This window comes from Triplophysa rosa, linkage group LG13, assembly GCF_024868665.1.
Source record: "Triplophysa rosa linkage group LG13, Trosa_1v2, whole genome shotgun sequence".
NCBI classification, from domain to species: domain Eukaryota; kingdom Metazoa; phylum Chordata; class Actinopteri; order Cypriniformes; family Nemacheilidae; genus Triplophysa; species Triplophysa rosa.
The window spans coordinates 1,666,751-1,694,666 of record NC_079902.1 but is presented as its reverse complement, the minus strand read 5'-3'; the positions used below and the strand labels follow the sequence as shown (position 1 = coordinate 1,694,666).

General features: G+C 37.6%; 2 protein-coding genes across 2 annotated transcripts; both read right to left on the bottom strand.

Annotated features, from left to right (window-relative positions):
* Positions 1–16,039: 16,039 nt before the first annotated feature.
* On the bottom strand, positions 16,040–17,712 carry LOC130564287 (E3 ubiquitin-protein ligase RNF149). The gene has a single exon (XM_057350249.1). It carries the CDS (start codon positions 17,383–17,385, stop codon positions 16,936–16,938), a length of 450 nt encoding a protein of 149 aa, XP_057206232.1. The 5' UTR covers positions 17,386–17,712; the 3' UTR covers positions 16,040–16,935.
* Positions 17,713–17,822: 110 nt separating this feature from the next.
* Positions 17,823–24,082, bottom strand: commd5 (COMM domain containing 5). Its single transcript, XM_057350247.1, has 7 exons — positions 23,810–24,082; positions 23,334–23,488; positions 22,025–22,053; positions 21,858–21,908; positions 21,385–21,480; positions 19,781–19,856; positions 17,823–18,273 (listed from the first exon to the last, which is right to left on the bottom strand). Exons 1-7 carry the CDS (start codon positions 23,940–23,942, stop codon positions 18,172–18,174), a joined length of 642 nt encoding a protein of 213 aa, XP_057206230.1. The 5' UTR covers positions 23,943–24,082; the 3' UTR covers positions 17,823–18,171.
* Positions 24,083–27,916: the final 3,834 nt, after the last annotated feature.

The following is a 27,916-nucleotide window of genomic DNA, read 5'->3' as shown; positions in this document are numbered from 1 at the left end:
GTTTTGCCAATTTTTATCTGCGATTCATCAGGAACTTCGGGCAGATGGCGGCTCCCCTCTCTGCGTTAACTTCCATCAAGGTTAAGTTTCCCTGGAAGCCGGCGGTGCAGGGAGGAGCTCAAGAGAAGGTTTGGCTCCTCGTCCATCCTTATTACACCCCTGTACCGACACGGCAGTTCGTGGTGAAGGTTGACGCATTTGAGGTGGGGGTCTGGGTGGTTCTTTCCCAGGTTTCCCCTCATGATCATAAGTTGCATCATTGCGCTTATTATTGCAATCGTTTGTCTCCCGCAGAACGAAACTACGATGTCGGCGATTGAGAGCTGTTGGGTGTCCATTTGGCTTTGGGGGAGTGGTGCCATTGGTTAGAGGCAACGGTCATTCTCTTCATTTTGTGGACTGACCATAGGAACTTAGAGTACATTCGGTCTGCCAAACGGCTGAATGCTAGACAGGCTTGCTGGGCGCTTTTATTCGGGCGCTTCAATTTTGTTCTTTCTTAGCTGCCGGGTTCCAAGAATGGGAAGCCTGATGCACTGTCACAGTGTTTTGTTCCCCAGAGTGACTCGCCTCCTCCCGACTGGGGGGGGTCGCTTGGGGAGTCGAACACCGCATCAGGTGAGCCCTGAGCGGAATTGAGGTGCCTCGGGAGTGTCCAGTGAGCCTCCTCTTTGTTCATGAGTCGGTCCGTACTGCCATTCTCCGTTGGGGCCACGCCTCCAAACTGTCTTGCCATCCAGGTGTCAGAAGATTGTTGGCCGCCATCTGCCAGTGGTTCTGGTGGCCGGGCATGGCGAAGGATGTCCGTCGGTTCCTGAGTGCGTGCTCGGTCTGTGCCCAAAGCAAGTCACTGAGTGCACCTTCGTCCAGGCTGCTCCAACCCCTTCCTGTCCCTTCCTGCCCTTGTTCCCATATTGCCCTGTATTTTATGGTGAGCCTTCGTTCTTCCAGCGGCAAGTGGTCCTCACGGTGGTGGACCGCATTTCCAAAGCGGTCCACTTCCTTGCCCTCCCCAAACTCCCCCCTGCTAAGGAGACAGCCCGGGCAGTCATTAATCACGTCTTCTGAATTCACGGTCTTCCGGAGGACATGGTTTCCGACAGGGGCCCCCAGTTCGCTTCTTGCTTCTGGCGGGAATTCTCTTGACAGATTAGATCTTCCGCCAGTCTGTCGTCGGATTCCTTCCGCAGACTAATGGCCAGTCCGAGCGCACTAATCAGAAACTGGGTCGGATGCTCCACTGCCTGGCTTCCCATAACCCCTCCACTTGGAGCCAGCAGCTCACGTGGGTCGAATACGCCTACAACTCGTTGCCGGTATCGTCGACTGGGTTGTCCCCGTTTATGTGTTGCCTGGGTTATACTGTAAACCTCCTTTGTTCCCTTCCCAGGCTCCCAAAGCTGCGGTTTGTGATGTTGTTACATTAATGTACCGCTAGGTGGCACTCGATCTACTTGAGTTGCATAGAGATGCAGAGAGAAGAGAGAAGGAGAAGTTTAGATATGCTGAGCTGGTGTATGCATGTTATCCTGAATGTGTTAGCCATTAATAAAGTTACTGAAAGGAATCTACAGTCTCCAGCTTCTTGTCTACATTAAGACATAACACGGTTCCCCCGGTCCGAGCGTTTATTCGGCGTTACCGTCTCACCTGGAGGAGGGCCAGGGAGGTGCTACTTTGAGCCAGGGACCGCATTAAACGTGCCGCGGACCGCCACCAGAGAAAGGCCCCCAGATACATCTGTGGACAACGGGTATGGCATTCTACGAAGGATCTGCCCTTGCGAGTTCCAGCACACAAGCTGGCTCCACGCTTAATTAGGCCATATCCGATCATTAAGGTCATCAGCCCGGTGGCGGTACGGCTTCGGTTGCCTGGTCCCCTTTGTCGGGTGCATCCGTTATTCCACTTGTCCAAAGTCAAGCCTGTTTGTCGCTCTACTTTTGTTCCCCTCGTGTCCTCCTGTTTCCCCCCAATTCCCCTGATCAGGAAGGTGCTTGACTCCAGCAGACGTGGACGGGGGTTCCAGTACCTGGTCGACTGTGAGGGTTATGGTACGGAAGAGAGATGTTGGGTCCCGGCCCGGGACATCCTGGACTGTCCCTCATTGAGGCTTTCCACTGCCGCCACTCTCCCCCATCCTCGGGCGCGCCTGGGGGAGGGGGTACTGTCAGGACTCGGGTTTAATTTCCCTTTCTCTCTCTTTTGGTTGCCACTCACTCTCTCTGGCCCTCGCGCACCTGTTCCTTGTTCCATAATTATTCTTCTCCCCTTTATATTCTCCTGCAGTTTACTTTTCCATTGCCAGTGTATTTGCTCTTGTAGCCTTTACCACTCACTATCTCTTGTCTTGCCTAGCCCAGTTTTGTACTAACCTTTTGTTCCCTGTCCCAGTGGTGGTAGCCGTCTCGCCGCTTAGTTCTCCGGACTGTCTTTTCTTGTTGGATATTTGTCTGTCAGACTACGAGCCTTCTTTACTCCCACGGACAACGTTTGCTCCTCGGCTGACCTCCACTTCCTCGACCCTGACTCTCGCCTTGCCCCATGGCTTGCCGCAGCAGTGTTCCTTAGTTTAATATCATCCTTTGTGTTTTATAGACTCTTGCCTTTCTTTGCCTCGCCCACGGCTCGCCAAGGCAGTATACCTCAGTTTTGTTATATCCCTTGTGTTTAATAAACTCTGCTAATCCATCTGCTTTTGGGTCTCCCTTCTCTTTGTGGCATACTGTATATATGATGTAGGGAATTTATAAAAAATGCAGTCCGTCCTGCCATTTGCAAATTTGTGGTATTTCAGTCTCTTAAGACCCCAGCTTAATACATATTATATAAGAGAACTAAAGATTCTGCAGTCATGATCATGTCAATGAGCATTATGTGTCTTGATTGATGCCATAGACTGCATCATAGGCTTCTGAAAATAAATTATAATATTTGCAGGTAATATTAATTGTAATAGTAGTAATAGTATTAAGCAAAAAGAAATTTCATCAATAAGGAAGCTGACTGATTAAATCTCTTAGATAGTGTGTGACCTAATGTGCACCTAGTATCACAAGCACTGAAGCAAAATTACCTGAATCTGCATCAGTCAACAATCTTCAGTCACATTTATGATGGGACTGTGTTTGCAGACACCATTCCCTGACTCAAACCTGTTACACTGCAGCTCTAGGCAGGACAGGATCATGAAATGATCTTTGGGCAACTGATAGGAATGAAGGATTTCAGTGTATAAAATGTCTAAGGAATGAACCTGACAGGGCCTGTACTGTGTCATGTGCTACACTACATCAGGGGCGGATTTAGTGATTTGGGGGCCCTAGGCAAATCCATGTATGGGGGCCCCAACTATGCACCATTTTATTTTACTGCAACCCTTATTTTTCTTCCCCCTCAAAGGACACAACTTTTCACCCCCAGTCAAAGTGACAGGGGAAAACTAAGCTTAATAAACAGATACTGACTAATTAAAAAATATATAATAATGAATTCCCAAATGAAAAACATGGGATAAGTGTCTTAACAAAACACATATTAAAGTTCTAAAAAAATTTATGAAATGAAAACTAATAAGTTATATGAAGCATTAAATTTATTCAATCAAACAGAAAAGTTGAAAATTTTAATAAGCCTTTTTATAAGACTTTTTAGCCCATAAGTAACCAGTCTAACTAAATGAGCAAAGCTCATTCACACCCTACGTTCTCTTGTAGTTCACTGAGCTTTGAACGATTCACTGATCTCTTACATTCTGTGTAAACAAATTGGTTCAAAGGAGTCATTTGTCGTTCTGATCGCAATGTGCGTTCATACTGGCAAACTCGCTGTGTACAGAATAACGCTGATTCAACGAGCCAACTTCACAGCTAAAACATTAGAATGATGTACAGCAAGTTAATTTAGAAAATCTTTTCAAGAAATTCAAGAAAATGTAAATTGAACGTAAAACTCCTGAACAGCCGTGAAACACAGCTAATACAGCACGAGAGTCTAAGGCGGCACGAAATTTGATTGAGGCGGCCGCCTCCAATTTCTTTATGCAGGAAAAACCCTGATCTGAGATTATATACAAAGTGTGCCCTCTCTCCGTCCTCCAAATTTCTGCACTAGTGCATACAGTACGAATCGTTAGCACTGTACTGACGTTATTATATTATGTCTTTATGTGCCCATCGGTCTGCGCAGCAGAGTCAAACAACCTTTCTACCTTTGAACTGGACCTCTCCTTCCAAGCGCACAGTGCTCTTTGTTTGACAGATGTTTTGGTTGTCAGTCTATAACTGTGTTGTCAGTGTTCATGGAGAAATACTCACCGGCACATTATCATTGCTCGTGGCCGGGAGAGTGCTGTGTCTGGCGGGAGAGAGAGGCGCTACTGCTGTAGGAGCAGCGGTGGAGTTTGTGTGGGGAAAAAGCAGAGACTTTGGCAACAATCTTTTGTAAATCGTCTTTTTTCCTCTCCGCTGGTGTAGCTGCGTTCTTTGTTGTTTTATTTCCCTGTGACTTTTACTTTGTTTTGCAGCTAATGTACCACACAATGACACTCTCGTTGTGGGCAGTTCTACTAATTCCGCCGCTGCGTTAACTTTCTCTAGCTGGTGTCGAACTCGTCTCGCGCATATACGGTGCTAATGGAATGGTCCACTCTAATCTATAATGGGGGGAGTGCCTTCGTACAGATGTAATAACGTAAAACGTTAACAGGGATATCCTGACTATTTCGATGATTACTTGGGGCTCTACGTGGCTGCTGACATGGCTTATTCGTTAAGTCCACCCCTTCCTTTTGGGGGCCCCTGGTAGCTCGGGGCCACAGGCGATTGCCTACTTTGCCTAATGGTAAATCCGCCCCTGCACTACATACATTAACAAAAAAGAGAGGAGACCTGTGTTGGAGGTGTAGACTGATGATGATCTCTAAACCACTACGCTTAGACTGCGCTTCATGAGATGTAACTTTTGGAATACCATTTCTTTATTATTCTTAAATAAAAATAAAAAAACACAAACATCCATAGGCCCACATGCATTTTATTTTTAATCTCCATGAATAATAGGCAGGTATCAGTGTCATCTTTTACCTGCAATAACTGTTAGGTCAGTAAACAATACAAAAATAGTTTCTAAATCTCCAATCTTTTAAAAATATCTCCAGTTTTAGGTTTGTGTTCTTTATATTGTCAAGGTCAATGTATTGAAGTTTCTGATTTTTTGCATATATTCAACCTCAGTTTATACATGGATGCGCCTTGTGCCTTTTGGGGAGATAAATCAATAATTCACAATACATTAAAGCAATAAAATAGCACAACAAAATCATATTTTCCTTATCTCTGTACCACTTTTCTGAGCAGACTCAGCGGATGTAAAAGCCTTTCAGATGATGTGGACTCCTGCAATTACTACTGAGTTTATCCAATTTAAGAAATGTTGAAACGCACAGTCCTCCAGACACTTTCCTCAGTATCCTATGCAGTGAACACTATTGGGTATAAAATTTTTATTTTATTATCACTTTATTTTGAGGGAGGCAAACACCATCAACAACTTCAGTTTACAACTGCTTTAAAATTGAATAAATATCTCTGAAAGTTATCTGTCTGTGCATCGTTTGAAGTGTTCCTGACATTTTAAGTTTTAAAATTTGTCATAACCTTCAAGCAGCTGTAAGAAAAACATGGACGTAACCGACATAACCAGCCAATAGAAGCACTGCTGAACACGGCTTCTTCTATCGATATATGCTGCCTTTCCAAACAGTGCGTAAACGTGCAATGATCCCAGACAATTAAATCCAGATATACTAATCGTACACAAGAGGTGCGTTCGAAGAACTGAATTATCCAGATCATGATTAGCGGGATTAGGTCATATCGGATGTGTCATTTGATCTTGGATGTAATTAGTGACGTACGAAGAACGGGCCCCCGCTCAAAACTAATAACATACAGTTACCCGGATGCTGCAAATCATTTTGCTGGTACAGTTTACAATTACACAAAAATATAAATATGTCTTTTAATAACATATATGGCATTATAAAGCATTAAACCAAATTGCCTGTTCGTGACATTTGAACGTTGTTTCTTACCTTACAACCGAAAGTAAACTGCTTTTCCTCATGGAAGGTCTGCATTCAGTAAAAACGAGCTAATAAAATATTTCAAAATCACGTTTTATGTCCAGTTTTTTTCTCATGTGGCAAGTAGCCGTGTAAAAAGCGGAATAATGTACGAGCAGCCTGCTGTTATTGCGAAATAAACCATGATACAACACACTGATCACGCTGTCGGGGTTTATTTTTGTGATAAGAATCGGCTGCCTGTACATTATCCCTTATGACAGATACATTTATAACATAATAAGGTATAAGCAGTGTTGGGTGTAACTAGTTACTGAGTAATTAGTTACTGTAATTTAATTACTTGTCACTTGAAAAAGTAAAGTAAGGGATTACTCTTATTTTTTCTGTAATTTAATTAGTTACTTCTGATGTAATTAAACTAAATACTTTGTGTAATATATGTGTGTGCAATAGTGGAATTAACATCAAAATTCAGAGTCTAACTTTAAAATCTGTGCTTTAATGTATAATTCTCACATTTGTAATACTTTGGTCAGTAAATAAGAGTACTTTATGTAGTTTAATATTATTTATTTGAATGAATTAAAAGAGCCCTTTCATGTCTATCCTTGAATCACTTAACTAATCAAGGTTGATGTAGGATATAGAAAGTAATTAGTTATAAGTAACTAAATACTTTTTGGAGAGAGTAATTTGTACAGTAATCTAATTACACTAGTGAATATGTAATTAGTAACTAGTAATTAATTACTTTTTCAGAGTAACTTACCCAACACTGGGTATAAGATATGACAGTGTGTATATGATGGATTTAATTAACAGAAGAATTCAATGGACTACTGAATTATTATCACAGGTAAAGAAATGAACTTTTTTAATCAAATTTGCATTTAGCATCATTAAAACAGTTGTTTGGCAAATGGTTCCTTTAGTAAATAAATATGTTTAACCAGAAATATGTCCAAATACAGTTTTTTCATTGTAGAAATTTCAAAAGTGGTAAAAATAATTATAAATGTGTGCAGTTAATATTACTACTGAATTGTCATGTTGAAGACATGGTGTCACAATACACAAATCACAGTTTCAGAAGACAGAAAGTAAGATTAAACTCACCATTTACCTATAACACAGTATTTATATTAAACCCATTTTCAATTATTTATTTCATACATTAATTTATTAGTTAAAAATTCTATGTAATATAGGGAAGCTAGACCAGCTAGCCTACAGTGTTTAGCTTATCTGCTTTTAAAACTATAACAACCATGTGAGCTTTCTTACATTAATGTTTCATTATCTGATTGTATATCTGATACCTTTAAAAAAAAGAGTATAATTAAAATCTCCAATAAACAATTCATATAAATCACTTTAATCGAAAAACACTTCTGTATCCTTTTTCAATTTGATCCAACTTTGACATGTTTTGGCCATTCAATATATTTAAGCATCATTTGTTTAAGATGTATATTATATTAAGAAATACTGGTTGCAGGTAGTTGATTGTTTACTTGATTGAAATCCTGATGCTCAATCCTGATGCACTATAACTAAATCTTCAAATGCTGGGTTCTGATAAATGTACTGTGTCTGAACATCCACATCGTAGTGCACATGGTCTGTTGCTGGCATAAAGAAAAATTATTAGGCACATTGCATACTATTAATAATGCTTTTCAGTCATTCACCGTCTACACATGAACTATACTGCATTCAGAGGTGGGACCAAGTCATTGCTTTGCAAGTCACAAGTAAGTCTCAAGTCTTTGCATGCAAGTCTCGAGTCAAGACAGATAAGTCCAAGTCAAGTCCTGAGTCAACACAATCAAGTCCAAGTCGAGTCCAAGTCCTCCTCAAGTTTAAACTTCAAGTTTTTAACAAGTCATTGGTTCTCTTTCCCCAAATCAGTTTCACTGTATTAAATAGTATCGTAGATTTATATTAATTTATGTCAGAAAGGCTTCACGATGTTTTATATGATATAACTAAGGGCACTGTGGTAGAAGTTTACTTCACTCACCTGACTGAAGATAAGCTCATCGATAAAAGCTGTATGGAACACACCAGCTATTCTAACCATTCTAATTCTGGGTCTGACCTCTATAACTGTAATATTACTGTATACTGTATGTAGTTTATATTATAATATACTTTATACCATGGTCTTTTTGAATACTGGATTCTGATTGGCTGGAAGGTGTGCATTAAAACCCTATAACGCACAGATAGCTCCAGTAAATTTGATTACATTTGAAATTTAACTGACAAAATCACTGTAATTTTCACCTGTTTGCTCTAAAATTTCACTGTAAACATCAATAAAAGATGTAACTTGGCAAATGACCATGGTATAAGCGGGATAATCCACAGCTAGCCGTGCGTTTAAGGATTTTAATGCTCTTCACGGGTGGTTCTTGGCCTCCACGTCGTGCATTAAAACCCTTTAACGCACGGCTAGCTGTGGATTATCCCTTACGTAGAAAATTGAATTTAGGTATTAATTAAGTTATAAAATTGTTGTTCTTTTGTCTTGAATAGTATATTCAAGGTTTCCAGTAGGAATAAAAAAAATGTTTATCACAAACACAGTGCAATTTTCATTAAACGATACATTGTATAAATTCAATTATTTATTGTTATAAATTGATTATTAACTTTCCAATAAAATTTAAGTATACAACATAAATCAAAATGTTATTGAACAACATGAAGGTGAATAAATCATCTCAGGATTTTTATTTTGGGATAAATTTTCATGTTAAATAATCCGTTGACTATAAAACATATTTGAACATCATTTTTGTAAGACTATAGAAAGTAAGAAAATATTTTTTGCAATACTAATGACTGGGCAATGTGTTTTAGTTGTAAGAAATGGTTCACTCTTTTCTTCATTATCTCTGACCTTTCTCTAACTCTGTGTCATTCAGTCTGTCTAACACTTGCACCAGTTCTATAAAAAATAAATACAAACATATCTTTAAATATCGTTTGGGCTCCACCTGATTTATGTGTGTGGTATAATGTTATACCAGGTGCATCTCTTCTGTCAGCACCTGACCGATAATTTCTATCTATCTATCTATCTATCTATCTATCTATCTATCTATCTATCTATCTATCTATCTATCTATCTATCTATCTATCTATCTATCTATCTATCTATCTATCTATCTATCTATCTATCTATCTATCTATCTATCTATCTATCTATCTATCTATCTACCTACCTACCTACCTACCTACCTACCACATAGCTCTTTACACTGTAGTAGGCTTTGTGAGACATGTTTTATTGCACTCATGCTTTTTGTTGTCCTAATGTTGACCCAGTTGCTTCCATTGTTTACCCAACTTGTAAATCGCTTTGGATAAAAGCGTCTGCTAAATGACTAAATGTACATGTAAATGTAACGTTACTCAATTTCAAAATTGTTACACTAACGTTACATTCTACAATCATACTTTATGTTAGCTTTTATTTCTCTTAGCTAGTTACAGACAAAACCACAGAGCTTGTATTCGAGAAATGTGTTACGACTGTCAACGTAAAATGTAATGCTGTATGCTTCGGATTGCACAGAATGAGCAAGCGATCATAAATTATAAGCATGAAAGCAACCGTTAGCTAGTTTGAGAGAGCAATTCTCTTAGATATTGTGTAGGCCTACATGGAATGCATTTAGGCAGGCTAGCAAACAAGTTGAAATCATCACAAAATGAGCTTCTAAACGGCATGTTTCATAAAACATATTTTGAGTTTCCTGCCTCCCTCTCCGTCTGACGTTCCTCCATTCATGAAATAACTGACCACCTCATGCTTACGAAGGGTTACCACGCATGCGCAGAAATGTGGATTTTCTGATATTTTTGTTGAAATGTGTACATCTATTTTGCGTTTTAAGACCATCATTTGATGCCGGATTTGAGGCGGATTTACAACATGCAAGCTCTTCCATTTCTCCCAACATGTAATGAATGGCCGGGACACGAGCTTGAGGGAGACCAGGGAGAATAGTGATTTATTTCCTACACAATTGGATGCGTTTGAGATGAATAAAACGTCTTAAATTTAAGGTTGAAATGTTTATAATTGCTGCCTACAAATAAGTTAAAGTATTTTAAATACATTATTAACAGTTTACTAGCACTTGTGTCCAATTTCTGGACTAATTGTACGAAATATGAAATAAACATTATGTGGTTTAAAACACTGAACAGTTTTGATACAGTATATGACAAGCGTCACAATGGGCGAGGCTTTCTCTGGCACAGAGCCAAACACAGCGCACAGCTCTTACCTGTGTGATTCGCTCCAGAGAACAGCCGACTGTGATCACAACTTCAATGTTTGGTTTTAAAATAAATAAAGACATGCCGAGTCATAGTGTCAAAGTCCATAGTGTCTAAGTCAAGTCGAAGTCTTCTCTGATTTTGTCGAGTCGAGTTGCAAGTCATCAAATTTGTGACTCAAGTCCAAGTCATGAGACTCGAGTCCACAATTCTGACTGCATTTACAATTAAACCCCTTAATTTCCAGTACTTTCAGTCTGGTTTTGGACAACATATATACAACATTCTGCAGGTTAGACTTGAAAATCAGGTTGGTATCTGTGGATAGGGATAATCATTAGCCATCATTATACATTTGTCTGTTAATAAAGAATGTCAGATCAAAGAAATGTACCACAGGGTTCAGTGTTAGGTCCTCTCCTTTTTCATTGCATATGCTGCCATTGAGAGACATTATCAGGAAACATTTTTAAATCAGTTTGCATTACGACCTGAACAAAACTCCTGTAGACTAGACTGGATGGCAAGTCATTTTCTCTTTTTTAAATTTTCACAGTATAGAGGACTTAATTGGCTAAGCTAGGTGCACAAGAAAGTGGCAATTAACCTCCGAGACGCCAGTGTGGGCATCCTTACTTGCAGTTGTATAACACTGTACTTATAGAGAACTCACAAGCACAAAAGCTGATACAAACATAGAAAACAGAAATAAAATGGACTTCTTTGCAAGCAGTATGAGCAGTGAATACGAGTTTATTGTTGTTTTGCTGAAAAAAGATGGTGATATGCGGACACTTGTTGTCAGTATAAAACATCACTATTGTACATTCATGTCTTTACCCTATAATGTTGTTGAAATAAAAATGTTTGTCTGCGCTTGTCAGTATCTATTGATGTATTATATTTATCAATGTGTGAGTCTGCATGTACAGATGTGAAAGTATGGATGCCCACACTCGTTACATTGAAAATCCAACATGGCAACCAATTATTTTACCAGAAACATCAAACCATAAGATGCTAAAATATAATATGTATAAATTGCTGCCCAGTGCCTTGAATTCGATTGAGGCTTTTTACTTAAAAACAATTTTACAAGGGGTATTTGGAATTGTATTTTGTTGTTCATCAACCTCATATAAAATAAACATAATACAAATCCTAGTGCTCAACACCAAACCCAATGTTAATCACGTTGGGTTCTGATAACAAAACAGACTTACTGTTCACTGTCTGGATGTCTGAGTGTGATGTGTCATGTTGACTTGCTGATGTGGAGGTCATTACATTGCCGTCTTCATCGATCTAAACACATACAACACAAACAATCCACTGTTTGTAGATGCATCAGGTAAAAATGCAGGTAGAATCTGTAAAACTGTACAGACTGTCGGACTGTACTGAAAACACTATAGTCACATCAAAACTTAATGTAGGCAAGATGACCTTTGCTTTGAGGATGTTGTATTTACATATCGGGCAGGTTGGGTGCTCCAGGAACCATGGCTCTATGCATTTCTTATGGTACAGATGCCTAAAACAATAATCGTTCATATTAGTGCATTGTGCATTATTTATGTTAACAAGTACAAGTTTTGACCTTAAAACAGATAACACTTTATTTTAGGGTGCCCTTGTACTTATTGTGTATATTATAAGGTTGGTTGCTTGAAATTATGTGTAACTTTTATTACTACATGTAACATGTATAACAAGGACATTGTAAAAAATAACCTACCAATATATTAGTATATAAGCTGCAATATCTAAAAATAATCAATTCTGTAGATGTATTGTTCATTATTACAGCAGTTTGTGCTAGCTAGTGTAGTTTACTAATGTTAACAAGTAAAACGTTATTGTAAAACCCTTATTTCTTTTATTATGCTTAATAAAAGGAAACACAGCTCAAGCGAAAATTAAAAAATACAGTTTATTTACAGACTTATCACAAATTTTTGAAATACGGTAAAACCGTCAAATTACAGTTTTTTTACTGTATCTCTTTCCTTAGATTATGACATGTCAACTATTAAAACTACTAAGTGGTAAGTTAATATTGTCATACTGCACCTGCAGGGTAAAACTGTGACCTTTTCATCATGTTTGAAAGCATCAGTACATACAACACAGCATATGTCTTCTGAGTCAACTTCCTACAAACACATAGACATCAGGTTCTCTCAGTTGAGTTCTTATTGTTTTATGTTTTAATCTAGTGAAATCAAAATGTCAGTTCCTTAACTAAAATTAGTCATTTGTAAATATTTAGCAACAAACACAATACCGGGTCGCCTCTTCGCAGAGTCCGAACTTGTAACTTTGCTATTGCATTTTTGGCCTCTCGTTTAATCTCCCTCTGTAAAAGTGAATGAAAGAACAGAATTACCATATAATAGGGAATTGTTTACTGTATATGTAAAATTGGCTCCATTTTGAGGAGTTTCAGGTAAAGAGAGTAATGTTCTTTCCCTATGGGTGCATTTCAAACATGATTCATTTCGTGCATGTATTGTTTCTTGTATATATGTTACGAGTAGTATAACATGTTTATTTCAAAAACCCTGGTTTATTATCAACCCATGGTTGGACCAAAAAGAGACAAAGCCAACCGTAGGGGTAAATTGAGCCAGAATGTGTTCATATTTGATCCAACCATAAAACAAGTTTCATTTATATATCCTTTTTATCCCAACCATGGGTTGAAAATCGCCCAGGAAAATATACCCAAAATAACCCAGTTAGGTTATTCGTGTTTTAAGTATTTATTGTAATGTTAAGAATTAAACCAGTCATATGAATTTCTTTTTGACTTAAGCCATTTCTAAATTCTGCTTTCTTAATGTTACATCAAGTTCGCTACCTTGGTTTAAATCCAGAAACTAAATTTCAATTTAAATGGATTATTATGGAATTCTGAATGGCACACAACCCAGGTTAAAGGAGTAGTTCACTTTCAAAAAAAGTGTTCACTTTCCTTTGAAGCTGCACTGAAACTGTCATTTTGACCATCAACCGTTTGGAGTCCATTGAAGTCCCCTATATGGAGAAAAATCCTGGAATGTTTTCATCAAAAACCTTAATTTCTTTTCGACTAAAGAAAAAAAAAAACATAAACATCTTGGATGACATGGGGGTGAGTAAATTATCATGAACATTTATTTTGAAAGTGAACTACTCCTTTAAGACAAAGTCTGGAGTAAATGTGCATAGATTCAATTTACTGAGTAACTGTAAAAGTCGATAATCTTACCTGCTGTATGCGAAGTTGATGATTAATGTACAAACGTTTGATGAACAGGAAAGTAAAATAGCAGACACTGGCAGCTGTAATTCCTGTGAAGGCGAAAAACAGAGCATATGCCCATAACCACAGGCCATATGCATTGGCTACTACAATCGCCATGTAGATATCTGTGCCATTCTCAGTCAGGTTGGCAATTTTTGTGCCCAAAATGTTGCCAATCATAATGGTAACTATGTCATCAGCATCTGCAAAAATAAACATTATAATAACAATAATTATGACTAATATGCCATTTGAAGATCAACAGCATAAACAAAGATAATAATGTAGAAGATTTTTTTAGCAGAAGGGGGAAATTTATTGTTTTGTATGCTAAATAAAATTAGTCTTCAACATGTTGCAAACAAAGAACCAATCCAATCGTCCAATCGTCAAACCAAAATTTGACATTAAAGTAAACCTGAAGTAGTGATGGATTTCCAAATTGTGACATTTGTCTGAGTGAAACGGAGTATCAAATGATAAAAAATAGTGAGTGTGGCTTGTTTCTTTCCAATGATAATTGATTACATCTAGAAAGTAGGTGTTTTATTCAGAAATGAAAGTTAACAGATGTTCTGCCCAATCAGATGACATCAGAGAAGAATTACCACTCCAGAACGAAAGTACATTTTCGGATTTTATTAAAGATTACAAATGATGGTTACAGTTCCTAAAAGGTTTAAGTGTTTGCTGGCTTTATCTATGCTGTGTGTTATCACTGTTAGTTCCTTGTTGTTTGTAGGTTGTTGGTTTTGAATAAATGAGGTTTGTTGATTGTCACATCATTGAGTTTTGTGTGTGGAAGTTTATTAATATACAGTAAATTTAGAAATGTACTTATTTTAAGGTGGTTCAGATATTTTTTGTAGTAAAGTTGAAAGACTTGGGACATTACTCAGTAAATCAAGTTAGGTGAACTACTTGACCCAAAAGTTGAGTAGAACATCCTGTCTACACATCAGACGCGAGCTGTGTGATGTGACAAACCAAAGGCATCTGTCACATTGCGCCTCATCCAGTGTGGACAAATTTCAGTTTATGTAGGGTTTGTCTTTTGTCACATCGCACCGCACCGCTTGCGTGCTGTTTATGCAAGGTATTAAACTTTTTTTTGATTTCACTTTAAACATTAAATAAATAAAGGAGAATCTTAACCTTTCTTTTCTTAAACATTTGTATAACATTGAGTATTATTATTATTCTCAAATTTCATAGAATCATAAAGGACAGACATAACTAACTATAAGGGATAATGCACAGGCATTCAGTTGTTATCGCAGAATAAACCGGCTGATCAAGACAAGACCCAATGCAAAGTGGGGAAGCAACTGACTGGCTGTACATTATCTTGCTTATTACACAGCTTCTTACCCCATAAGTATGAAAAGTATGAAATATTGATTTAAAATATTATATTTTATTATTTATAATGAATGCAGACCAATTGGTTTTAAGGCAAGACACGACATTCAAACAAGATGAAGCAGTTTGGTTTCATCATTTGTAAATACAATCTCATATAGGTTATTAATTAGACATATTTGTCATTTATGTGTAATATAACAACATTCTTCAAAATATCTTCTTTTGTGTTCTGTGGAAGAAAGAAAGTCATAAAGGTTTGAAATGACAAGAGGGAGAATAAATGATGTCAGAATTTTCATTTTGAAGGTGAAATACTCTTTTAAACTGCACTGGTGAGGATGACTCACAGTATCTTGATTACACTGTGATATTAGTTTTGAGCTATTAATATGGGGGAATAAAGAACCTTTAATGTCCCGACTGACCATTCAGAATCGAGAATTCCAGAGTGCCGTGTAATAATATAATATTTTATTGTGTAATAATAATAGTATATAGAAATTGTGCTTAAAATAATAAATTGCTTAACACACAGCCAGTGTTTAAAATTTCAACTAATTGTGACTAGATTTTTTTACATTTTTGAAGAGAGTGGTAGATGTCCATACAAACCTTACAGCCACAATGTTTCTGGGTTGTTTGGTGGTTTTTTAGTGTGTTAAAAAGGCAGAGGGCCCACCCTGAATTCTATATTCTGGTGCCTAGACTTGGTTCCCTCCTTCAGTGTAGTTCTGTGGGATTTTTTATGTCAATAAAGGTCTGATAATTATCTGAAACTTCTCATTTCTTAAAACAATGTCAAACTGAACAAGTGAAACATTTGAGGTCAGTTTAAAATTCATAACAGGCATATTCCATGAAGTTTATTCAAATGAATTTTTTCTGTGGCCTGCAGTGATTCCACCACATGCCTTTGAAATTTCAGTTATATCTTATTATAATAATAAACAGAGGAATGGTCTGTTTATTGACAGTATTTACAACTTGAAAATTCATGGTTATTCAAAACGAACCTCCAGGAGGTGTAATAAAATCTATTAAATATTGTGTAACTGTTACTTGTGGAAATCATCATCAGTATGACTTAATCTACTGATGTTGCAAATAATGCATTATAATGCAAATAATGCACTTACATTATAGTTGTGATCTTAATGTTAACGTAGCACTAAACATTCTTGCTCACTATGTGTATTCTAGAGTATTCTGAAGTGCTGCTAAAAAGATGCGTAGATTACAATTTCTGTACTTTTGTTTGTTATGAAACATTATAGTTAAATTTCATTACATAGTCGTAAACATAAACCACATGATCATGTGACACATTGTTCACTTGGGTTCTCATAACTATACACGTGATAAGATATAAGAGCACTTAGACAACGAAGGGCATGAGATTAAGAAAATAACAATTCATAAAAGCATGTACATTGCACCCTACAAACAAAACACAGATAACGTAAGAAATGATGAAATTGAAGCTCATTTTAGGATTATTGTCAATCAGCCTATATAAAGGGCAGTTGAACAAATACTACCACATTGTGGTCAATACGAATGTATCATATTAAAGCGCTGTGATTATGGGGTGGAAATTGTAGAAAATAATGTCACAAAAATGATTCACCCAAGATTATTTTAATGCTAGTTTTCATTTGTTTGCTTAGACCAATGGCCCTTGATACAGTTATTATTCTTAACACCTCTTATAGCCAACACCATCTTGACTGACATAAACAGACAGTAACCTAAATCTAAAAACATTTGAACAAAGTTACCTTTTGAAAGATAAATCGTATATGCCAAAGGCTCAGGGATGCCATGATGAAACACCTGATGGCTTCATTATGATGGTTTCGATACACTACCTCAAGCTAGTCGAACTTTTCAAACAAGTTCAGGCACTCTCGTGTAAGTTAAGAGCCGTCATACCTGAATGCTCCATTGGATTGGTGTCATTGCCCGTCCCATCTATGTTGTAAATAACCACTGCGGAGGCTCCATGTCGCTGGGCGGCCTGGATCTTCCGGGAATACGTACAATTTCCTTTTTTGATGAGGGCAACCCATTGCTTCTGGCTGGGGCTGAACGTAGTATTGCCCGAGCATGCCAGAGGATCCGAGTTTGGAAGCACCACCAGTCCTGAAGCCGATTCCACGAGCGCGTTCACTCCAAACACACCACATTCACATATACTGCCCACAGTTGTATTAGTCCCTCGGTCAAAGTATCTGACCTCCACGTAAGCGGTCCAGTAGATCAGGGAGGCACCGAAGTGTACGCAGCACTGAAAAACGACTAGCATCAGCCAGACGGATGAGCTGTTGTACCTGCCTCTGTTGTCCATGTTTGTTCCTGTAGTGTCAGGTGAATGCTCTGCGTCTCATTACTCTGCAATAAGATGCCTTCTAGGTGGCAATCCGAGAAGGTTTAACGTCAGGTGAGGTGCTCTTATCACTGTGTGAACTTTGGACGCTGGTTTCGATAATATTCGTTTGAAAGGGTTGGGCCTTTTGTTTTCAGTGAACTGCTCATTTCGTTCAAGTACAAATCAGCAGTTCTGCAAAGAAGTACGTACATAGATATTTTGATGTGTAACATTGACGCAAATGAAGAAATGATTTAACATTTCTACAGTAAAACCGACAATTGAAGTCTTTTGTACGTACGTTAAGATTCGATTTGTTCATTTAACGAACAACATAATGGCCCAACAGTGCCGTAACGCACATCAAAGTTCACATGTAAATGAACATCTTTACATAACTTCAAAGTGCAAGGATACACGTGTCACATACACTTTTATTGTTTGATACCACATGTAGGTCTGTCCACACAAACACAAAACATAATCCATTACAAATAGGGTGGTAGACACAACACATGTACAACAAATAAAAGATATACCGGTGAAAATTGTGAAAACCTATTTTATGTAACATGCTACTCCAAAACGTTTGGGAACTCAAAGCTGTAGGGCAGCACTACCGTTACCTTTGAATAAGAACTTACAATTGTTTAACATTTTCAAGACATATTCAGCCAAATCAGTTACTATATTTAATAATAACACTATTAGAAAAAAGACTGAATTTAACAGGTACATGTTAAAAATGCAAGAGAGAATCTTTTATCAGTCTTGTATTTTAAGAATACTTCTCTTCTCTAAATCATTCATTTCCTTTAGAATTAAAGAAACGTTATACCGGAGCTCCTGGAACTTGGAAACTGGAACCTAGGAAGGGAAAGAGACCAGTCAAAATCAGTTGATGGAAACAACCACATACTGAACAGTTGACAGCAGCATCACAAGTGCCGTCTATGGGGTTAGTTTCTTATTTTTGGCTAAAGACGGTTTTTGCAATAAGCACAAGGTTAAAAAGTATAAGAGTTTCTGTTCACTCTATTTTATGGTATCAGTCTGCTTGTAATGTGAAGGGCATCACATTCATCTCCGACTGTTTGATCATTTGTTTGAATCAGAGATTAAAGGTCCAAATGTGTAGTTTTTTGGAGGCTCTATTGACAGAAATGCAATATCTACAGCTTTCCTGTAGCTCAGTGATAAGAGCATGGCGCTGGTCGTGGGTTTGATCCCAGGGGATTGCACATACTTAGAAATAAATTGTAACGAGGAAGGCGGGACGAGAGCCGTGAGGGAACGGTGCGAGGCCGGTGATGCGAGTGATAATGAGTGTCAGCTGCGTGTTGCACCGGTCTCGCATCTCTCACGGAGGAGCTCCGGGAGCATAAAAGGACGAGCGACAGGAGTGTACGACGAGAGAGGACCAGGCCTGGACATTGTGTTAAGTTTTATTTATTATTGTGGGGCCGGCAGTCGACCGTGAGGGAGCTGTCGGCCCTTTACTTTCATGCTGGGAAAATGCAGCAGTAATAAAGTATTTTTAGCTGTCAGTCAGTTTACTGTTTGCTATATAGGTTTGTGACAGATTATAAACGTCTTGTATCTACATATAGCATTTATGATATTAATAGCATAAATAATCAGCATGTTAAGAGCATTTCATTGTGAATCAGTTGTCAGTAGTTTTTTTAAATAATAAAATAGACCACTGGGACTTCGCTTCAGCACCAGAGCCTACAACACATTTTCTCAGTTACCAGACCTTCTATGTTTCAGACTGTGGCTATATAGAATATAAAGTAAATGGCCTGATAAAACATTAGATTGATTGATTTAACATTATTTATTAAAAAAAGTATTGTCCGGACCTCTGCCGCAAAAAAATATAGAGACCGCAGCCCTCCCCCCAAGCCGTAAACCTAGGGGAAACACTGGAATTATTTCTTCATCATGTTGTTTCTACAGTAGCCCTGAACGCACAAACTGCTCTACAGAATGTGTTTCATAAATACGTTATCTCTTTCAGCAAAGAAGTGAAAACGTGACGACATCTCAGTTCTGTGTCAGCCGCCGTAGTGCTTCGAACAAGAGGGGTGGAGCGGGCCACGGGTTGCAATTCACAACCTCACCACTAGATGCCACGAAATCTCATGCACTGGACCTTTAAGCTGCTGTTTGGCAAAAACATTTAAGTTCTGCAATGTTTTTAACTCTACATTTTGAAGGAAGGGTCAAGAGTTTGTTAGGTAAGCTGAATCATGAATGACGGTTATTGTTATTCTAATGTGTTCCAAACAAAACATTTCACAACACATTTAAGTGAAGAAAGGAGTAAAACTGTACATTCTAACATCCAAACATATAAGAGCACCGTTACCTCAAAGCAATGCAGAGACCCATCTGACAGTTTCATCTGCATGAGAATGGAGGGCTGCAAAGCTCGGGACAGCGAACTAAAACATACAAACATGAGATATAAATCACATGGTCATTAAAGAGTACATAACATGAGATCATGAAAATCACATTTCATGCAGTGTGTAATGTGGCCGTGTTTGAAAGTAAGCAGTCTGCCAAGTTGTAAATCCGAAGGTGAATGAATAACAAAGTTATTGGCTTGTAAAAATGGGAGTCGTCTCTGAATCACGCAAACGAGTCGTCCCTTGTCCGATTCGCAAACCGCCGTGGACTTATATATAGTCCCCGCCTACGTTTTGCTAGGACTGCCCACGAAAACTTCACTCTTCTCCCCCAAAACACTGTAGCTCGTGAGCCTCTTTCGCAGTAGACCAATCACAGCAGACTAGACCATCTGACCAATCACATCAGACTAGGCTAGCGGAAAGGAGGGGATTAGACGGATGAATTGTGGAACGAATCATTTGAGAGTCAGTCAAGAAGTAAGGTAAGAATAATTACCTATTATTACTAAATAATAGTGTTTTTACACCTTCTATGTACATACACTTTTTATTGGACATAAACCAAAGTAGGACCTTAAAAATCCCTAGTTATGTACTCTTTAAAGGAGTAGTTCACCTTCAAAATGAAAATTCGGTCATCATTTACACACCATCTTGTCATTTTAAACCTGTATGACTTTCGTTCTGCCGCAGAACACAAAAGAAGATATTTTGAAAAACGTTGGTAACAGAACAGCACAGCCCCCACAGCGCTGTTAACAACATTCTTCAAATGATCTTCTTTTGTGTTCTGCATTAGAAAGCAAGTCATACATGTTTGAAATGACAAGAGGGTGTGTAAATGATGACAGAATTTTCAATTTGAAGGTGAACTACTCCTTTAACATCAGCTTTTGTTTACAAGTATAGATTGAAAAAGCTTAGCAATTGGTCCATAATGTTATGAAAAATCTTGTATTGTCAAGTTTAGTTGACAGTTTTTATTTATTATAAACAATATATTGGCAGTTATCATGGATTTGTACTAGACACAGGGCTGTGTGATAACTTTACACTCAGCATGACTATAGCCACTGTATAGTTTTATTCATACTGTTCATTTCAGTCGACACAATTCTGATTCAATTATTTAATTTCCTAATTGGTAATCACACAAATATAATTTTATGTATTTTAAATTTTAAAATAAAAATACACAGAAATAAAGATTGGTGTTTACTAATATACAGTGCTATATTAACGCATATACATGAAGATGATTGGTGTTTACTAATATACAGTGCTATATTAACGCATATACATGAAGAATGTAAACATTCTTTGTTGTTTACATTTAACTTTTTCATTTTTTCATTTTTCAACAACATTAAAAAACATATAAATTATTGTTTCATTCTTAATGCCATTCCAACATCTAAGGCTATATTAAGTATATACTGTATATAAATAGAAAATGATGTGTTGTCAAAGTGTAAATAATGATCAAATACCATTCTTACTCGGCACTAACTGCACTTAAATTCTTTTTTAGGTTTATAATAGTTTGTCGCTAGAGTACCTCGTTGAAATGGCAACATCAACTCTCCATCTGAACTCCTCCATCTTCGGCAGACTCGGCCCTTGAAGTGTAGGACTAACTTTCATTGAGGTTTGCCTGCAGAAGTAACTCATTATGGTAAAATAGGAAATGTTATGGTATATGGAATATCATCTGAACTCAAGCTACACATAAACCTGGAATTTGCATTTTACATCACTGTGCGCACTTTTTGTAATCCTGTGTAGTCTTGTAGTCTGTGTTTTAGGTTTTATTCAAGCTCTTTATTTTTAGTCTATTTTAAAATATATACAGTCGTATGTTAAATTGATTATAGTTAAGTACTGTCTTATGGATCACCTTGATCCTGGAGAAATTTAGTTTCTTTTCAGCTATGTACAAGCTGTATACGACTGAAATAAATCATTGTCTCTGACTGAATCCTGACATTGAGAGCCTGACTGAACAAGGAATGATGTTTGCTCAAAACATACCTGTTTGCAAAGACAGCATTGGACACATCTGCAATGAATTCTTCAGAAACTCTGTTTGCAAACAGTAACTATCAATCAGCATTGATATAACTGCACATTTTGTTAAAATATGAACGATATTTATAAAAAGATATCCTTATAAAGACATCATCGCTTTTTACTCTTACCTTAGTGCTCTGAGATCCTCACTGAAAACCTAAAACAAAGAGAAATTCATGCACTCTTTGACTTTATACACACACAGAAAATAGTGTGAAGTATAACAAAAGAACATAAAGAAATTGTTTGAAGTCCATTTTAAAATGTAACATTGCCTTTACTTATTCACAGATTAAACTAGATTTAAAAAGCAATGCATTCAAAATACATTTCTAACAAAAACAAACTTTGTTTCACTACTTGCAATACCTAAAAATTAGGGGTGTAACGGTTCAAATTACTCACGGTTCGGTTTGTGTCACGGTTTTAGGGTCGCAGTTTCGGTTCGTGCTATGTTCAGGGAAAAGGGACTACTGACAAATAAAAATAAGAACAAAGTAACAGTACCAATAGTAGCTACAAGTAACAGCACCAATAAAACAACAGAGCAAAGCAGAAAATTAAATAAGATACTGTATATATACCTTTTAAGGTAGAAATGGATTAAAGTAATCAAATAAAACATAACATTGCATATGTAGAAATTAAATAAAGCTGAATCATAATTGAAGTTACAGAAGCTATTGAGTCACAAGCAGTGAGTGATTTCCTTGACTTTTAACAGACAGCAGGAATGCCGCTGTCGCTTTAAGAGGAATGAAACGGATCCAGTACACTGATACTGTACACATGCGTTGTTTTTCGTCCGTTCACTTAAGACATAACCTACTATGTTTGTTAAGATACTCGACAAGAGGGGCATGTTGACCTACTTCGTGTGTGAATCTGTTTAAGCGCTTCAAAGGCAGCTCAATATTTGCGCCATGTCTGAGGGATCTTCTCACAGCGCACAAGCGAGTTTTCTTCTGCATCATCTTGCACTTAAATGTTTAAATTGGCAAGGCTTGAATGAGTGTAGTTTAAACAGCAACATGTGCTCACAACACCCGGGTGATGGAAGCATAAATGACTGTACAGCATACGTCAATCCTATTGAAATTTGTCTAAGTTATTTGATTTGTTGTAGGTATTAAATGTGTAACGTTATCCATCGACAAACATACATTAGCTGAACTTTGTCAGTCTGATTTACGCATTATAATTTCTAACGAACCATATTATAAATGCGTCGTCAGATTTAAGATGAGCCGCGTGCCGAACCATAACCGTGCGGTTAAATTTTTTACAGAGAACCTTTACACCCCTACTAAAAATACATTTTAAAAGTTTTTCTGGCCAACTTAATAGACTATGACTGTTGTCTTGCAGTATGCTTAAGCTGAGCCTATATTTAAGTAAAAAAAAAACACCCGTTAGGAATGAGAATGATAGGCAAACCTCTTGTTTTAATGAAGGCAAACGTAGAGCTTCTTTTACAACAGCATATAATCCAGCCACAACATGGTTGAAGTTGTCTTCTGAGATGAAACCGCTGTCTGCGATCACTCTCATAGACTCACTGCAGTCCTGACCATCAACAGCATTCACCACAGCTGTGACACAGTTACACAGAACAGAACCTCACAATTACAATACAACACATCACAACAATGCCATACGACATAATGTCATATAATAGAACATATAGTATAATGTGATATATAATTTGATAATATATAGCCACGTGACTAGGCTGGAAATTATTAGAGATGCGCAATTAAAGAACACAATTTACAGGTCAACTGGCATCCAGTTACACTCCAATAGACAACAACAACAACAACAGTCACGTGTCCTACAACCTGTAAATGAGGCAGAAAAAAAAGAACAAACATCAAATACAATCATCTTAAGCAAAGGTATATAAATCTTACCTGCGAGTATTTGTTGGAAAGTACTTCTGTCTAGATCCTTCAAGTGTTTATAAAGCAGCTCCACATGAGCAGGCACTCTACCTCCAAATAAACTCACAGTATCAGTCATCTTCATGTGACCAGAAGACATCATCCCCTAAGAAAAAATCTTACTGCAATCTCTAATGTACAGATCGATACAATTTGCGACCTCTTATGCACATAATAATGCAGTCTGCGATCACTAAAGCACAGAACTTGAACCACCTCCAGCAGCACTTCCGTGTCAGTCATGTGACTATTGTATGCGTCTGGTGCGTTAGTGTCACCTGCTGGACCACTGGAGCAACTACAGCTGACTGCATCGTGGTATAGGACAGTAGTACACACAAAAAAATCGATTTTAGGATTTCTATATTGGGATTGAACTCACTATTTTTTATTTTCTGTGTAAACTAAGCCTTTCAAAAATGAATAAAAACTGTCAAAGCACATTTGATCGTATGGTGCACATTCGGTCCGTGTACCTTCGGATAATTCATTTATTCGTTTTTGTTTTCAAAACAGAAAAACGAATAAACCGTTCATTTTTTACATATTCCACCGTATACGAGACTAATTTTGGGGTTGTTTTCCTCAATATTTCTTTAAGTGCATCAAATTAATATACAACAAAACCAAAACAAAACATCAAGTATTTTTCTTAACAAAGCGCATTTTAGTCCACCGGAAGTTCAGCTGCACTGCCGCCTCTGGCGACGAGAGGTGGTAGCACAAGACCACTCTCTGAATTATACATGTTTTCAGTGGTGTGTGCCACTAAATCCGTAAACAACCATACAGACACATAGGTAGACATTTCTGTGCAATGTAGAAGTATACACGCAGTTAATGAAATAAAGAATGGACCTATATGGACGCGCACGCGCATGCGTCAATGCTCGTGGCAGCGATGTATCTGACAGCGGGGGAGGTCACCATAGCCACCGTTAAAATGGATAGTGAGAGAGGCGCGTCTTGCACTTTAATGTGTTCAAAAATTGCACTTAGTTTGCACTTTGTATGTAGAAGTGTTTTGTCTTTTATGTTAACATTTTTACGAACAGTGCAAACAAAGTGCAATTTTTGATGAAAATAAGATGAGTTAATAAAAAACCTGTACTTTTCATTGCACGTTACATTCTATTACAAAAACTCCGCCCAAAACACAATAGAAAATGTAATGGGTTTCCTTGTAAGTACCATTATGAACCTTTGGGTTTTTATGCATTAAAACCAAAACTAAATTCCTATTATAACTAATAAATCCATTACATTTTCTATTGTGTTTTGGGTAGGGTTCTATTGTTTTTTATTCTTAATAAAATGTAGTGAGTGGTGTGTATGAGACATTACATGTTGATCAAGCAGACTGTATATTATAAAAACTATTTCTTCACTTTACTTCTTCTTTTATCATGGGTCACTATGACCGGTTAACCTTTACATTCGCATACCTGAATATGAATGAATGAATAGCTTTTATTGTCATTGCAGGCAAAGCAAACAACGAAATTCTTAGAGCACCGGTAACACAAAACATAAATAAATATTTGTAATATAATACAACAAAAATGCCCTCTGGCCGGCGCTTCAGAGCACCAAACACCAGGACTTCCAGACACAGAAGCAGCTTCTACAGATAACTGCTCCTTAAGAGCAATATTCCACTTCCACTACTCCGTGCACTATTGTGCCTTATTATATGTACATTTCATTTATACATGTATATAACATTACCTCTACTTACTACATGATCCATTTGCACAAGTGTACAATCTGTTAATATGTATATTCTACTATATACTACCCTGTACAATGTCTCTTATATGTTATTATCCCACATTTTCTGTACAATAGTCTTTATTTTATATATGCATATTTTAGAATCTTTTACACTGTAAATCTTATTATATTTGTATTGTCATTGTGTTGAATGTCTGTAGCTTCCAACATCAAAGAAAATTCCCTGTGTGTGAAAGCACACTTGGCAATAAATCTCTTCTGATTCTGATTCTGAAAAAAGTGCAAAAAATTGGAAAAACAGCATTTTGACTAATCACTGTAAAATGAGCAACAAGGTAATAGACCAGATAAGGGAGATCTTAAAGTGCAGTGAGATAGCAGAGTCACATTTGAACATTTACTGTAGATAACTGTTTAGGATATGTATTGTCCTGGGATAGAAACTGTCTCTAAATCGGCTAGTGTGTGTTTTGGCTGATCTGTAACGCCTGCCAGATGGCAACAGTTCAAACAGACCGTGACCAGAGTGAGAGCAGTCTCTGGTGATTCTCATTCCTACCAAACCTTTATTTTAGACACTCACTTTGCTTATTTGTACAATCTCTTAGTAGTTATAACTTTTTACCAAACTCAGCTAGCCTATAATGTAATATGCAATGATAAGGACAGGTTTTGATTAACTCAGCTTATTTTTGTAAACAGCTATCATACATGTAGAGTTGTATAGAAATGTTTAGTCTTTTATGTTTAACATTTTCATGAACTTAACATTTGACAACTTTCACATTTTTAGTGCAAACAAAGGTGCAAAATTGTTTCAGACGTGCAAAACGAGCTGCTCTCACTATGAATTTAAATGGGGGCTATGGTTAAACCTCCCTTGCTGTCAGCTTTGCAAGCATGTATGCGCCCGCGCACGCACACACACATTCTTTATTTTATCAGAATCAGTCGCAGTTTTAAGTGTTTTAACTGTTCACTTCCAGTTCACGCTTTAACTTGTCAATTTCATGCTTATGCGGAAACTGGCAACATTCTGTTATCAGAATCAGAAAGAGCTTTATTGCCAAGTATGTTTGCACATACAAGGAATTTGTTTTGGTGACAGGAGCATCCAGAACACAGAAACAGCAACAACAGTACACAGAGACCATAACACAATAGAATACAGTACACAGATGACTTAAATAAGGGCCTATGGGTATAAAAAATTTAAGAAATACAATTCAATAAACATAAGATAAAGCTATAGAGAGTAAACTATGCGTGTATGTAAATATGTACAAGTAAAAAATAAAAATAGACTATTATAGTACAAGGTATGTGCTATATACAGCAGAATGAATGAAATATAATTTACATGAAAAGTTGTATAAAAATAGATAGTGTATTATCTGGAGGATATAATTATTAATTGCACGTAAAACACCGTTTCATTAACTGCGTGTATACTTCTACATTGCACAGAAATGTCTACCTATGTGTCTGTATGGTTGTTTACGGATTTAGTGGCACACACCACTGAAAACATGTTAAATTACCTTCCTGCCCAAGTTACCCAGCTCTCTGTGCCAACCTCTACCTGTCAGTGGATTATTAACTTCCTGTCGAACAGGCAGCAGCTAGTGAGGTTGGGAAAATTTAAATCCAGCACATGTACCATCAGCACCGGAGCTCCTCAAGGATGTGTTCTTTCTCCACTGCTATATTCACTCTACACAAACGAATGCACCTCTACAGACCCTTCTGTCAAACTCCTGAAGTTTGCAGATGACACCACAGTCATTGGCCTTATTCAAGACGGTGATGAATCTGCCTACAGAAAGGAGGTTGCTCAGCTGGCTGCCTGGTGTAGTCAAAACAACCTAGAGCTGAATGCATTCAAGACAGTGGAGATGATAGTGGATTTCAGAAGGAACCCTCCATCACTTCCTCCCCTCACCATCCTGGACAGCACTGTGGATACTGTGGAGTCATTCAGGTTCCTGGGCTCCACCATCTCTCAGGACCTGAAGTGGGAGTCCCACATAGACTCCATTGTAAAGAAGGCCCAGCAGAGGTTATACTTCCTCCGTCAATTGAGGAAGTTCAACCTACCACAGGAGCTACTGACCCAGTTCTACTCAGTGGTCATCGAATCTGTTCTGTGCACTTCAATTACTGTTTGGTATGGCTCGGCCACCAAATCAGACCTACGAAGACTACAACGGACAGTTCGTAGTGCTGAGAAAATTATTGGTGCTCCTCTGCCCACACTTCAGGACCTGTACGATTCCAGAGTGAAAAACAGGGCAAGAAAAATCATCATTGACTCCACACACCCAGCACACAAACTCTTTGATC